The 15,000-nt window shown below is 29.7% G+C and overlaps 1 protein-coding gene across 11 annotated transcripts in view; it reads right to left on the bottom strand.

Moving 5' to 3' along the window:
• Positions 1 to 15,000, bottom strand: part of LOC119668550 (epsin-1) — a 70,824-nt gene that overhangs the window by 14,124 nt on the left and 41,700 nt on the right. For 2 of the 11 annotated variants that reach the window (XM_038078097.1, XM_038078098.1), the window contains exon 2: positions 6,885 to 6,965. The exons of the other annotated variants lie outside the window; for them this stretch is intronic. Coding sequence is in view for 1 of the 2 variants with exons in the window: in XM_038078098.1 (XP_037934026.1) it covers position 6,885 (1 nt within the window). In the remaining variant the exon portion in view is untranslated. The remainder of the gene's footprint in view (positions 1 to 6,884; positions 6,966 to 15,000) is intronic. 11 annotated transcript variants of the gene reach the window in all.

The following is a 15,000-nucleotide window of genomic DNA, read 5'->3' as shown; positions in this document are numbered from 1 at the left end:
AGACCAGATTGAAAGTGATAAATAAAAATAATAAACCGGATTGGTGGATATAAGCCGCCAATACGTCTTTAATTTGTTTCACATTGCCAAGAATATAATCCATTTTTATATCGAATCATAACTAAGAATCAGATGATTGCCCACAACAATATTCAACGCAAAGGATCATGAAATATAAAAAAACTGGGTCAACAGCACTACAAAATCCAATATACACATATTATATAGATTTCAACAAAAATACAAAAATTTTTCATTCAAATAAAAAGATCGGTATTGATAAATAGAAAAGGTATAGTGTAGTCCATCAAAACTAAGCACACCAGAACTTTCGACAATTTAGATGGGATTTGTTATAATACATATGATTCCCTTCACATTTGGCACTCTTTTGAACGCAAAATTTTCATTTCATCACTATGAATGTTATTTAATAATAGCACTAAGGGTGTGTGCGAGTTATTCTAATTTCATGCTAAACTAAATGGGATTTTCCTTGGGATTTTTTGTAGTACACACATTAAGCAACAAAGTTCAAAAAAACGTTACCAAAACAATATTGTCAAGTCAATAAAAAGAAATCCACTTAGTGTTTTGCAAACAGCAAAAATAAAAGTATTAAAATACAAATATTTACAAAATTTATTGCAAATGCTTATTAAATCATGAAAAAAAATACATGTAAAAAATGTTCATTTTTTTTATAAAAATTTTCTAATATCGAAAATTATTTTTTTTTTATACAAATAAAACAAAACGTTTTAATAAAATTATTTTTTATAGTCAAGTTCCTATATTTTGATTCACCTAAATTCATTTTTTTATTTATTAAACATCTTATGAAAATATTAAAGTGACAACCCTGGCAATTTTTCTATTGAGGCTCGATTTAGTCACGTTGAAAAAATTTTAACTACCACTAAATTTAATTAAATATTTTAAATTTTACTACATTATCGGCCTAAGAACCCAAATCAAGAAGTTAAGCAGTCATGCAAACCCGATCTTTCTAAACTGAATCTAGTTCATGTCCAGAAGTCAGCCAAGAAAGTGTTAAGTTTTCTGAATATTAAAATGATTTATTAGATTATTTTCAAATATCTCCACATATTAGCAATAATACATTTAAACCATCTAAACTATAAACTCAGTTAATTATTGCTTTCTCTTGGTTCTACTAGATGAAAGGAAAACCTGTTTTGCAAAAGAAAAAATTATTTTCCCCTCAAGCTAATGGTATCTGCTCAAGTCAAAACCTAAGATCAGTTGAGAAAAACGAATTATATGAAACGAACAGGTTATAGCTAGCTGCTGTTGAACAAAATTTTGCAGTTCTTCCGAAAAACCACTAAAGTAATAATATCGATCAATTTAAAGACTGTTAGAATAAGTGTATTTAAGTTCAATGAGATTATAACGAAAAATAAAATTAGTTTATGACTTAAATTCGTTCCGTTAATTTACTGAACGATCTAGTATGTCTTTCGACATACTTAAAAAAGTTCTTTTAAAGGATTACAATAGACTTCAAAAATCACTAATCACTAATCAAATCAATGCTGTGAAGATTATTGCATTGTTATTGAACAATCTAGTATATCTTTCAACATATACTTATTTTAAAGGATTACAATAGACTTCAAAAATCATTAATTCTTCACAGCATTGATGTGAAGATTACTGGATTGTTATTGAACAATCTAGTATGTCTTTCAACATATACTTATTTTAAAGGATTACAATAGACTTCAAAAAACAATAATTCTTTATATCATTGAAGTGAAGATTACTAAATTATTATTAAACAATCTAGTATGTCTTTCAACATATACTTATTTTAAAGGATTACAATAGGCTTCAAAAATCACTAATTCTTCACATCATTTATTACTAAACACATATATTATTTATTACTTTAACAACTATAACATATATTAACACTTTTACTAACAAATTGCTTTAATGTCACAAAAGGGTAATTACCTTTATAAGTTCAACTTTTTTGTCCAAAAATAATACTATCACATTAGCGTTATTTAGCAAATCTAATCCAAATCAGATTAAAAACTTATTAAACATTTATTAAAAATGCACAACATTAAGGTACAATTTTTTTTTTATATTAATAAAAATCCGACTTAAAATTGCCGAAAAGATATTGCAATCCGCATCAAGTTCACGCAAAAACTGAGGTCATGCAGTGGTTTCCTCAAGCTCAAAGAACAAAAATACTTACAAAAAATGGAAGTAAAAATAAAATAAGAAGAAGACGAAGAAAGCATGCCAGGCAGGGTCTGCATTATGGTAAATGTTAAACGTTCCCACTTGCAGTTTGAGTTGTAGACGTATTTGCAGTGTGGCGGCAATATAATTAAATTTGTTGCACAGCTAAAAGTGCTGGGGGCTAAGCACACACATAGTTCCGAAGAAGCCTTAGCAATGAGAACCTAAGAATGCATTGCGGCGTGTAAATAGTGGAGGAAGGTTGTCATAGTCATATGCAAAATATCTCTTAAAGTTTGCAAAAATGTACGACTGAGTATTACATATTTTTCATAATTTCGCTGTTTTCTGTTAGAATTCCTTTTCTTTTCTTTTCTTTTCTTTTCTTTTCTTTTCTTTTGACTATTTGGATTTCCCCCTTTTCAAATGACTTTCGAATGGAATACATAGTTCCCAAAGCGAAGAGCGAAAGAAAACCAGAAGCTAAATTTACTGTAGTCCGCACCTAAGGCAAACGTTTAAGAAGCGTCAAGAGTTTATTTAAGTCAAAACGCCATTGGCAACACGCAAGCACCAGTACCAGTGGAAGCATTGATTTTTTCTTTCTTCAGTATTTTTTACTGTTTTTTTTAAAATATTTAATTTATTTTTATATTATTTTGCAACTTTTTTCTAATGCATTGTGCAATTTTTGAGTATTTTTTTTAAGCTTTGGTTATGCGAGAATTTGTTTTGAATTTTAATTTATGCGTTTTACTACCGATTACGATTATGCAAACTCAGTTCGCTAAATTTGAATGACTTACATATCGCATTTTTCTTCCTACATTCGAAGTATCTAAAGTAGGTAATGCATTTTAAAATGCAATATATGTGTTGTGATGATGTCATTCTATTTTAAAATAATTGAAAAATTCAGCTATGTAAAATATTTTTATCATCTATTTATTTATTCGTATTACAACTTGTAAAATTGATATGCTTATTTATTATATTAAACAAGTGTTTCTGGATTTATATGGTCACCGGTTTCTACATTAACAAAGTAAAGTTAGTTCTTAGTACTTAGAACAGAGCATATGTTAAATTTACTCAAATATCCTATATGTATGAATCATTCTATATAATAAATCATCTTATATATAGTGAATTATTCTATATGTTTTTGTATATTCTTACCACTAGAGACAAATAAGAGATAATAAATATATTCACAAATCTTTATTGGAATCACTTTTTAAAATAACGAAGCTCATGGAATGTGCTCATGGAAAGGAGGTGACGGTCATGTGGGTTAAAGGACACATCGGTATTGAGCAAAACGAGAAGGCAGATGAACTTTCAAAGCAAGGATCAAGCCATAATTTCTGTAACCCAGAGCCCAGAATACTATTGAGTTACAACATGACGGCAGCCTATGTCTATAAGTGGATTACCTCACTTCATATTAATATATGGAGAGAGTTGAGCACTTGTAGACAGACCAAACTCATGTTGCCAAAACCGTGGGCCAGGGAAGCGATAAAAGTGCTTAGCTATTCACGGAGCACTCTAAGCTGGCTGACCTCAGTAATTACTGGACATGGCAACTTCAAGTATCACCTTAAAAAGATAACTCTTGCTGAGGAAGACACTTGCGGATTATGTCTAGAAAAAAAGGAAACAGCGGTGCATATATTGTGCCAATGTCCAGCATTGGCAAGTAGGAGGAAGACTGACTTGGGACACCATTGGGTTGGTGATGACTTGGCGGAAAGCTAAATGAGCTGCTTACATTAACAAAAGATGTAGTTATGCGAACGGAAGCCACTCCAGCTTCAACTCAGTAACAACATCCGAGAATCGAAGGACGAAAAAGGACCCAAGAAGTTTCGTGGTATACTTCGACTAATCCCTCAACTCAGTGGGGTCACTTGTTGGACAGTGCGCTGTCCCAACGTCCCACCATATATATGTCTTGAATTTAGTCTTGAATTAGTCTTGAATTTTGGAGTTAGATGGGATAATATGATATCTATAATATCATTAATATCCCATAATATAATTATGGGATAATAGTAGGAGAAAGTATAGATCAAGACAACTTTAGGTTATTTTAGACGACACGCTAACTAGTAGTCTAGACAAGTGACACTACTACTACTGTAAATATCGTCATTAGTTAGATTCGTCTACCGTAAAACTACCTTGAGTGAATGTTTCGTACGTCCAGAATTTAAACCCAGGCAACACGCGTTAACCGATAATATATTTATAAAATTCATTCGATATTTATTGGTATAACATTCACCACTCTTTTGTTAGTGCAAAATTACACCTAAAGAAAAAAATCCATTAAATTTAATTAATTTAATCAATTGAATATGTGTGGCATGTCTGAGTAAATAAAATATAACTACAATTCACCACCCACAAAATGTATTCATACAATGCACGCATATTAGTAATCACGTGTGTTTACTTTAAAAGTTCGTCAGCCAAAAACGTTCTAATTAAAATCGATTTATTTGTATAGAAAAAAATAATTGGAAAAACCAAAAAAAAAAAAAATTGCAAAAAATGTGAGTAAATAACAATTATTTTTTTTATTTATAGAGTTCCAAAGAAATCACATTTCTTTAAAAAAATGGGAGGATATGTTTATACTATATTATTCAGACCAATTAATGGAATAATACGCAATAACCGCAGCTCGCCGGTGTAAAGAACAAAGAAACTTAATAATTAAATAAATATACAACGAAATATAGTAGTAATAACGCAATAACATATCAGCAAAAGAACTATATATTACAATGGGATATAGCAGAATTTATAGAAAAAATGTATTCCAAAGGTTTAAAAAGCAATCAACATTGAACTTCTACAAAAAATTGAAAAAGTTATAACAACATAAAAGTTTTCTTCGTTCCTTTTTTCTCTATTAGAGCAAACGTCTTTGATGACATTGCCTAGAAGACTATCAAAATAGAATTAAAATGTAAGATTCTATTTACAATAGAATAGACGCGAACATCTTAAACTAAATATACGTTTCCTATGAATACAAGAAACCGAAAAAAACTAAAAGCAACTACTCTATAAGCGAACGTTAATATTGTGCAAAACATAATAGATCATCCAGCCCTCAAAACATTGAATCATTTTTTTTGAAAAAGTCATCAAAATTCGATGGTAGCCACGTCTTTAATCCGTCTTCAATAGCAGAATTATCCAAGGTCAATTAAATTATCTAAATTTACTTAATTTACAATATAGGAATATTAATAGTAATTTATTCTTAATAGTAATAATAAATCACACCATAAAATTGGATCAATCATGTAATAAAGTTATGTTTAGTAAAAAGAAAATAAAAATAAAATAAAAAAGGCTACCAACGATATATACTGTAGAATACATAGAGACCAGTTTTACTAGATTGTGAAAAAACGGTATCAAATGAAGAAAAAATAGTGCTGTTTCAAATCGCTTCCTGCTCGTAGACCTTACAAAATGCTCCAAAGAAAATGATATTTGTCCTATCAAAAAATTATCACTGAAACACGAACACCTATTTTAAAGCTAAAGACAAGTTTTTCTCCAAAAGAGGTATGGAAATGTTAAGGGAAACGTTGGAATGATCGTAATACGCTTAAAGAAAGCTATAGTTATAAAAACAAACTCGTATAATGGCAAAAAATGTGCTTTTAGATTCAAAATGCATATTCATCGTGTATAGATTCATAAATTAAATTCAAAATTATATTTGAAGATCTTATTACATTGGAAACTATCGCTCTTTAAGGTATGTCTCCATGTCTTTAATATGGCTTTGATGAGTTTATATTAGTTCGTTATTTGCCCTCTAACCACAACTAATATACAACCCTCTGATTTATAGTTGTTGTTGGGGACTGAAAATCGATCGAACGGACAAATTTCAAAATTTTAATGAACATTTATTTAGTATAACGTAAAATATTTACATAAAAGTTATCGGTGGTTCATGTATATAAATTGTTAATTTAATTCATTAAAATTAATCTTTAAAAAGCGATTCAGTATGTTAAGATCTTATACCATGAAATTAAAAACAGATATGCAGTCATATGTTCCGTTTATTATAATTAATGGAACATGTGTTTCGAAAAATAATGATATTGCAATTTATTATAATATATTAATACAAGCTTGACATATTATAATGGTTATAGTTGTTAAAATAAATTATATTTACTACATTAAAAATAAAAGTACTATATTACATTGTTATTAAAGCGTTATTGCTTTGAAAAAAATATAGGAATCTGATTCAATCAAAATAATACTAATTAAATTAGTAAATATTTGAAAGGCAGAGCTTCATGCCTACTTCAAAGCAAACTAGTATAAACTAGTTTTTAGCCAAAACACCATTATTAATGTGATTTCACCAAAGAAATGTTAATTACTTTTTTAGTCTTAAATTGTAATCCTCTACATACATATATATTATAATAATTAGTATTAACTTTTACTAGAAATACTAGAAAAGGTATTCTCAACTTCTAGAAATGACTTGTTTTTCATATGACGCATATACAGACAATTTCTGAAGTTTTTATAAACAATAAACAGCACAAATATACAATATAAATTAATTACTGATAAGTATTATCTCGAATTAAAAGCTCACTTACTTTTATATTAATTTTATCAACAATCAGATATGATTTGATAAAGTTAAATGACTTTGTTTACAGCAAACACGTCAGAAATGTCTGTGTGAATAAGGTTAAAGAAATTAACATAAAGTAGAATATAATTTATGACACATTTAATATTTTTTTTATAAATAATTTAAATAATTATACATTAACATGCTAATATATTGCACAAAGAATAACAAATACTTCTACAAGTATCAAATACTTAAAATTCAAGCAAACTTCAGGAGGAGAGCAAATTCAAGGCAAGTTAGATATTCGAAGCTCGTACTCAATATATAGATATTATATTACTTTAACAGAATCTGTTATGAAAATTTCCATAGCTCAAATAAGCCAAATTATTAAAATTTCATCAATGAAATTTTATTTTTATATAAAAAAAAACTGCTTTTAATAATTAGGCGAAGCAACGGAATACAAAACACATTCAGAAAAGCTTAACGAAAGACGTACATGAACTTGAATCTTGTCAAGCAGACTTCGTTTGGGTCGGTTTTTGCCCCCAATTCAACCTTCTCGTTTCAGTCTTTATTGCCAAAAAAATAAACAAAAAATATAATCCATTTAAAAAGTCAACAAAACAAAAGAAAGAGTGTTTGCATACAAATTTGTATATATTAAGATACGAAGAGCACCGAGGCATTTGAGTAAAATATATGCGTTTCACATACCAACAAAGGCAATTGGATAAAATTTGCCTTGAGACAATGTTTGGTCAATGATCTCAGTTCGAAATTACACGTCTGATTGAAACAAAAGTATATTTCCTTCAGAATCAACGAATTTCTCAATTGCAAAATAATTTTCACATTATATTATAATATCTAATCTTTATGGATTTAATATAAAACTTTTGTACCTACTGTCGTTGTTGAATTACTATTAACATATTTGTTGAAGAACACAATTGGATGACTAATGCCTTCAATATGCTAAACTACAAAATCTTAATCGATCGATAGAAACATATAATATAGTAAATAGAGAAAAACTTGAATAATCTATTGAAAAAAAAAAATAAATAAATAAAACAAATAGTTCATACAGTGAAAGCTCTTTGAACCAAACAATCATTATCAGCAAATTTGTTCGCTTCAAATGGTCAGTATATATATGGCCAGAAGAGGTTGTTCTTTTAAATAATTATTAAAAAATTGTCTATAGATAAGGGATATTAAAGAAGAGTTTTCACTGTGAATAATCGTTTTAATTACTTTGCGAATTACAATTAGTATTATTTTTAATTTACATGCATGTATATAAATAAGTAAAGCATTTAAGAATTATATTAACTTCTTTGACATATTACCGGCTATTAATGAATAATTTTATAACTGTAAGAAAAAATTAAAATAGTTAATTAGATCTATATGCACTATACGTTTCCACTTCATCAAATGTTTATTCTACATTTATAATCTATATATTACAGACATTGTCAATATTAGCAAAATTCATTCAGCTAGAAAGCCCACTTTAAAACTTATATTTGATATAACAACAAAAACAATTCCTTGGACCTAAATAAGTCCATTTCCAATTGATCGACAATCAATCATATAATTTTAAACCAATTCCTTGGACCTAAGTAAATCCATTTTCATGTGATGGACAATCAATCATATAATTTTAAACCAACAAATAGCTGCATATGTCGGATCTAGTTATATATGGCAATATTGGCAAGAAAATTTCTGGTCGATAAATCGGAACACTTTACTAGATTCAATGGAACTAATTCCTGATATGGAGACGAATTATGGGAAATGCAAAGTACAAGATAGTTGTAAAAATAAAAGCATCTTATCTGCATAGATATAGTACTGTAAATATGCATTTAAATATAAAAAAGCTTTGCTTAAGATAAGTTGTCTGAACAGAAAATCTATTCATTGAGTTACCGATTGTTTCTGAACGTTATTGTACTTATACCTAATATAACGTTAACGTATATATTAATATATATGTTAATAATATACGTTAATATATATGTTTATATATATATATTAATATGTCACAGGCTAATTGGTCTATTTTTTATTATGGTTATAAATATATTTAAGAAAAACATCTGAATTTATTTTACTTTTATATGTAAAAGCTAGTAACAGCGTGTTTTAAAAAGTACAGCTCACTTAGGCCTTAAAAGTTAACCCATTGCGGCACAAAACTTTGTAAAGGACAGAAATTGTTCTAAGAAACTAAGGTAAATATTTTCTTTAGTCGCCTTTAATAAATCAAGTAATATGTTTAGTAACATCTAGTGATTACAGACAGACATTTGAGTAAAATAGACCTTAGAGTAGATATGCACCTTCTGGGTAATGCCACTCCGTGGCAGCGCAGATCAGCAAAGAGTTAAGTTTAAATAATCTAATTTTCTTCTCAATACCAAAACAATTCAATATGTACTTTTTTACTTGTAAATAATTTGGTGAACACACACAAAAGGTTAAATACACATACCATTTTATTATAGCTAACAGTCTCACAATGGTTTATCTTCTCTCACTTTGTGTCAAAATATAGAATATTTTTTAATCAATATCACGTCTATACAAGACGTTCATAAAATATGACGTCAAAAGAAGTGAATCATTAGGATATACTTATAAGTCGTAAGACGTGTAAGTTAACACCCTGTATTACTATAACGGCACTTTGCCGTTACACATAATTTTTGTATCTCAAGTATGCGCATCCAAGAATTGCGCATTAAGATATTTCATAACGCCTACGCGCGTTTGTATATTTAATTTCAGTCAGGCTTACTGCCTGCACTTCTTATGGCAACAATGTTGCAAAAGAAAACAAAATTGTTTTCCTTTAAGACGCAACTATGTTGTGCAAAACAGATCAAGTATCATTTGAAATACTTGATCGATGAATTGTTCAATCATTATTGGACAAAGATATCGTCATCTGGCTATTGACGCCAAAGCTAAAGACGCTGACGAGGTGCTTTAGCAAATAGAAGCTCCAATCCTATTGGATGGAGAAAAGACGCTTCTAGAAAATTCTTAGGAATTTTAGAAGCTTGAATTCAATTGGATAAAATCCAATTTCTGATTTTCAATAACGACTTCAGGCATCAAAGGAAAAACTTTGAATAGTCAGTCGTTATAAAGAAATGAAACAAAACGGTTAAGCCTTAGCAAAGGTTAAACTAAAATAGTCGTTATCCAAAGTCTTTGGTCGGTCTTGCTGTCTTGAAACAAAAAGTTAATTATATTTTAAAAACAACCGATATTCAACAAATATAATAGTTAAACTATGTCACAAAAATTGTAATTAAATAAATTAATTAAATATAATAAATAAAGTATATTTTTTAAAAAACTAAACAAAGAACCCGAACATTAATTGGCGCCCAACGTGGGGCTCGCGATTATCAAAAAATCTCTAATAACAAAAAACGAGATTTCGCGAGTTTTAAAACATACAGTGAACTCACGCAAATGTGAAAAAACGTGGGGCTCGCGATTATAAAAAAAATCTCTAATAATAAAATACGAGATTTCGCGAGTTTTAAAAACACACAGTGAACTCACGCAAATGTGAAAAAACGAGTGGCTCGCTTTAATAAAAATATCCCTAATATTAGAAAACGAGATTTTGCGAGCAAAAATTTTTAATGTGTAAATTTTTTTTTAAAAAAAAAAAAAATAATATAAAAATATTCGGAAATTAATTGGCACTCAACAACTGTTGGGCTCGCGAATAAAAAAAAAAATAATAAAAAATCTCAAAATAAAATACGAGATTTCGCGAGCAGAAAATTTTTGAATGTGCAAAATTTTTTTAAATGGATAAATGTAATTATCCATAAAGTTAATATTAAAAACTGAAAATATTAATTAACAATAGTGATTAATAAGAACAGCAGTTAATAGTTAAAATTAACCAATTAATTTTGAAAAAAAAGTATTTCCAAGACAATAAATATTGGAAAGTAAATAAGAATTTTATTAAGAAATTTTTTAAAAAAAAAAAAATTAATAAATAAAAAAATTGTGTTACTTTAAAACACTTGTAATAACAACTACAAAAAATATTAGCAATCTTTGGACAAACCATGTCAAGAATCCAACAATCAGCGGCCGAACGTACTGAACGACGACCAGATGCTGAAGAAGAAAATATTTTAAACAGAAGTCAACGCGACAGCAATCAATAACTTCTCTACAATCGGTACAGGAGGTATTTCTTTACTTATGCTATTTATTAAAAATCAATGTACATAAATATATATTTATTAATGCATTAAAAATATACAAATAAATAAAAATAAAATTTTTTCTGTATTTACTAACAATAATAAATACAAATAATATATTTTCTATCAGACAAGAAAGGTCTGTAAATTTTTTATAAATATAATAAATAATCCTGGAGGACTTAATAAAGAATTTCTCCAAAATGGCCACAAACACTACACCATCTACTACAATAACTCAAGAGACGATCAGCAGATTGATCTCTGTTAATTTGTTATCCCTTAGGGAAGAAATTAGGAGTTTGAAAAGTCAAATTCAAACACTGACTGGTACAAATACCGTGGTGGAATACGAACCACAGACAATAGACGAGACAATAACGTGCGACGAAAGTCTTGACGTAATAAAATCTATTCCAGAATTTACTGGAAACCAAAATTCCTACGTTAGTTGGAGAGAAGCAGCTCACAATTGCATGAGCCTCTACACCAGAGGTAGCCGAAAATATTTTGCTGCCCTAACAATATTAAGGAACAAAATAGTTCATCAAGGAAACGATGTACTAACCAATCATGGAACTGTCCTTAATTATGACGCCATTATAAGCAGACTTGATTTTGCTTATGCTGACAAGCGTCCAATTCACGTCATTGAACAGGAAATGAGTATCCTTAGGCAAGGCTCATCCACTGTCCTTGACTATTATAATCTGGTTAATAAAAAATTAACCCTTTTGATAAACAAAACAATAATGACTCACGGTAATGACTCGTCCATTACTCGTGAATTAAATAACAAAAATCGTCAGAACGCCTTGAGAGTGTTCATTACTGGGCTACACGCTCCATTAAATGATATATTATTTTCCCTTTCACCTACAGATTTACCTAACGCTCTAGCCAAAGCTCAGGAGTTAGAATCCAATAATTTGCGTGCAAAATTCGCATTCCAATTCTCTGATCAGAGAAAAACTCTTAATCAAAATAATTTCTCCAATAACTTGCGCTTTAATCGCGCAAATGTAAACAAGCCCAGGCAAAATAATTTTCCTAAGCCTGAACCAATGGATGTTGATACATCCATACAACAAAGGCCACATCCTCAAAACAGACAGATACCGCAGTTTCGAGGAAACAATAACAATTTCTGGAATCCAAATGGATCACCACAAAATCAAGGAAGGATACAACGACCCTTCAACAATTTAAAGCATCGTCGCGAAAATAGCGAAAATAGCAATCAACCGCAGGCAAAGGCCCAGCGAGTTAATAATTTAAATGAGAACCATTTTTTAGGTCCAATATCGGACTCCCTTTCATTTACAGAAGGGACAAAGCAATAAATAGAAACCTCCAAATACTAATAGATACAGGTGCTACGGCTTGTTATATCAAAGCCGGTATCTATAAAAATAAACAAAAACTAAGCATAAAAAAAAGAGTAAAAACCATTAATGGCTATACAATTATAAGCCATTATCATATTGTTCATCTATTTGGACATAAACAATTATTTTACGAGATAAAAAATCTCGAATCTGATTTTTTAATAGGTTATAATTTTTTAAAAAAAATTAAAGCAACCATTGACATTGAGCAAGGCTTGCTCAAATATGAAGGAGGTCTAGAAAAAATATATGACAGCAATACAAAAAGAGGCCAACAAGGACCAACGACTCAAACAAAAAATTATATAGAAAACTATATAAAGATACCCCCTTGGGATAAAGAATATCCTAAGGCGCCAGCCGAAGATAATACCGGCAAGAATAAAAAATTAACGACTCAAACAGAAAATTATATAGAAAAATATATAAAAATACCCCCTTGGGATAAAGAATATCCTAAGGCGCCAGCCGAAGATAATACCGGCAAAAGTAAAAAATTAAATAAAATTAAAAATTCAAGTAAATTGAATAATATTTCGGGAAAAATAAATCCTGAAAAGCCAGCCGAAGGTAATACCGGCAAAAATGAAAATAAAAATGAAAATATAAATGGGGAACAGTGTCGTTTACCCTTAACAAATAATATTAAAGAGAGTTCAGAAGATGACATTTCTGAACCATATTCTCAAGATACCTTAATAGAAACTTCCACATTAGGATCTTTAAATGTACGGATAAAAGATAATATCACGTACAACGAAAGTGAGAGATACTTAGGGGAAATAAGAAAAAAGGTTAGGCTTGAAGCCACCTTAAAAAATAAAATAAATAAACTTCATTCCAAAATAAATATGGAACTACCATTCAGAACCGATATAAGGGCTGAAATCAGAACTGAATCTGATTCTCCTATCTGGAGCAAGCAGTACCCTTACCCATTCTCTGTCAATTCATTTGTGAATGAAGAGATTTCAAGAATGTTGGAATCCAACATTATTCAAGCTAGTAATAGTCCATATAATTCTCCAATATGGGTTGTATCCAAAAAAGGACAAAATCCTGATGGTACCCCAAAACATAGACTAGTTATTGACTTTAAAAAATTGAATGATCAAACCATTCCTGATAGGTATCCAATCCCTGATACCAGTATAATTTTATCAAATCTTGGGAAAGCCAAGTACTTTTCTACAATAGACTTAGAGTCAGGTTTTCATCAAATACTGATGAATGAAAAAGATATTGAAAAAACTGCTTTTTCAATAAATAATGGCAAGTATGAATTCCTCAGAATGCCATTCGGTTTAAAAAATGCTCCACGCATATTTCAAAGAGCTATGGACGACATCCTGCGCTCATATATTGGCAAAATATGTCACGTCTACATGGACGATATAATTGTTTTTTCTGCAGATCTAGATCAACATCGTAGAGATTTAGAACTTATTATAGAAATACTGCACGAAGCAAATATGAAGATTTCCCTTGAGAAATCAAAGTTTTTTAAAACCGAAATTGAATTTTTAGGATATATGGTCGCTCATAAAACAATTAAAACCGACCCAAATAAAGTAGAAACTATTCTAAAATATCCTGCTCCACGCAATGTCAAAGAATTGCGAAGTTTTCTCGGACTAACCGGCTATTATAGGAAATTTATAAAGGATTATGCAAAAATTGCTAAACCTTTAACTATCCTACTCTCTGGAGGAAATGGTAAAATCTCCAAACATATGTCTAGTACGGTTCTTATAGAATTGAATGAAGAAGCCCTTAAATCATTTAACCTTTTAAGGGAATATTTACTAAATCAAATTGAGCTCACGCAGCCAGATTATTCTAAAAAGTTTGTTCTAAATACCGATGCTTCTAATATAGCAATCGGAGCGGTTTTATCTCAGGATTCAAAACCAATAACATTTGTTTCTAAAACTTTAAATAAAACAGAACGAAATTATGCGACTAACGAAAAGGAATTATTTGCAATCGTTTGGTCGTTGAAGAATTTACGAAATTATTTGTATGGCGTAACAAATCTAGAGATCCATACGGATCATCAACCATTATCGTTTGCAATTTCAAATCGCAACCCAAATTCCAAAATGAAGAGGTGGCATGCTTTCATCGAAGAGTTTTCTCCGAAAATCATTTATAAGCAAGGACACACCAATGTAGTGGCAGACGCCTTATCAAGGATTGAACTACACAATCTAACGGATGAATCCATAAGTGATGATGATGAAGATGTCGACAATGCCAGTCAACATTCAGCTCCTAGTAGCGATAACGTCTACATTGAGGAGACTAAGAAGCCACTAAACATGTTTAAACAACAATTAATATTATCCAAAAATAGATTCACAGTACATGAATCTATCAAAACATTTGATAAAACACGTCATATAATCGAATTCGATACAATCGATAACTTAATAACAATATTAAAAGAATATCTTCAACCAAAATTGGTTACGGCAATTTA

This window comes from Teleopsis dalmanni, chromosome 1, assembly GCF_002237135.1.
Source record: "Teleopsis dalmanni isolate 2A chromosome 1, ASM223713v2, whole genome shotgun sequence".
NCBI classification, from domain to species: Eukaryota; Metazoa; Arthropoda; class Insecta; order Diptera; family Diopsidae; genus Teleopsis; species Teleopsis dalmanni.
The sequence above is the reverse complement of the archived record's forward strand: the minus strand, read 5'-3'. Positions and strand labels throughout refer to the sequence as shown.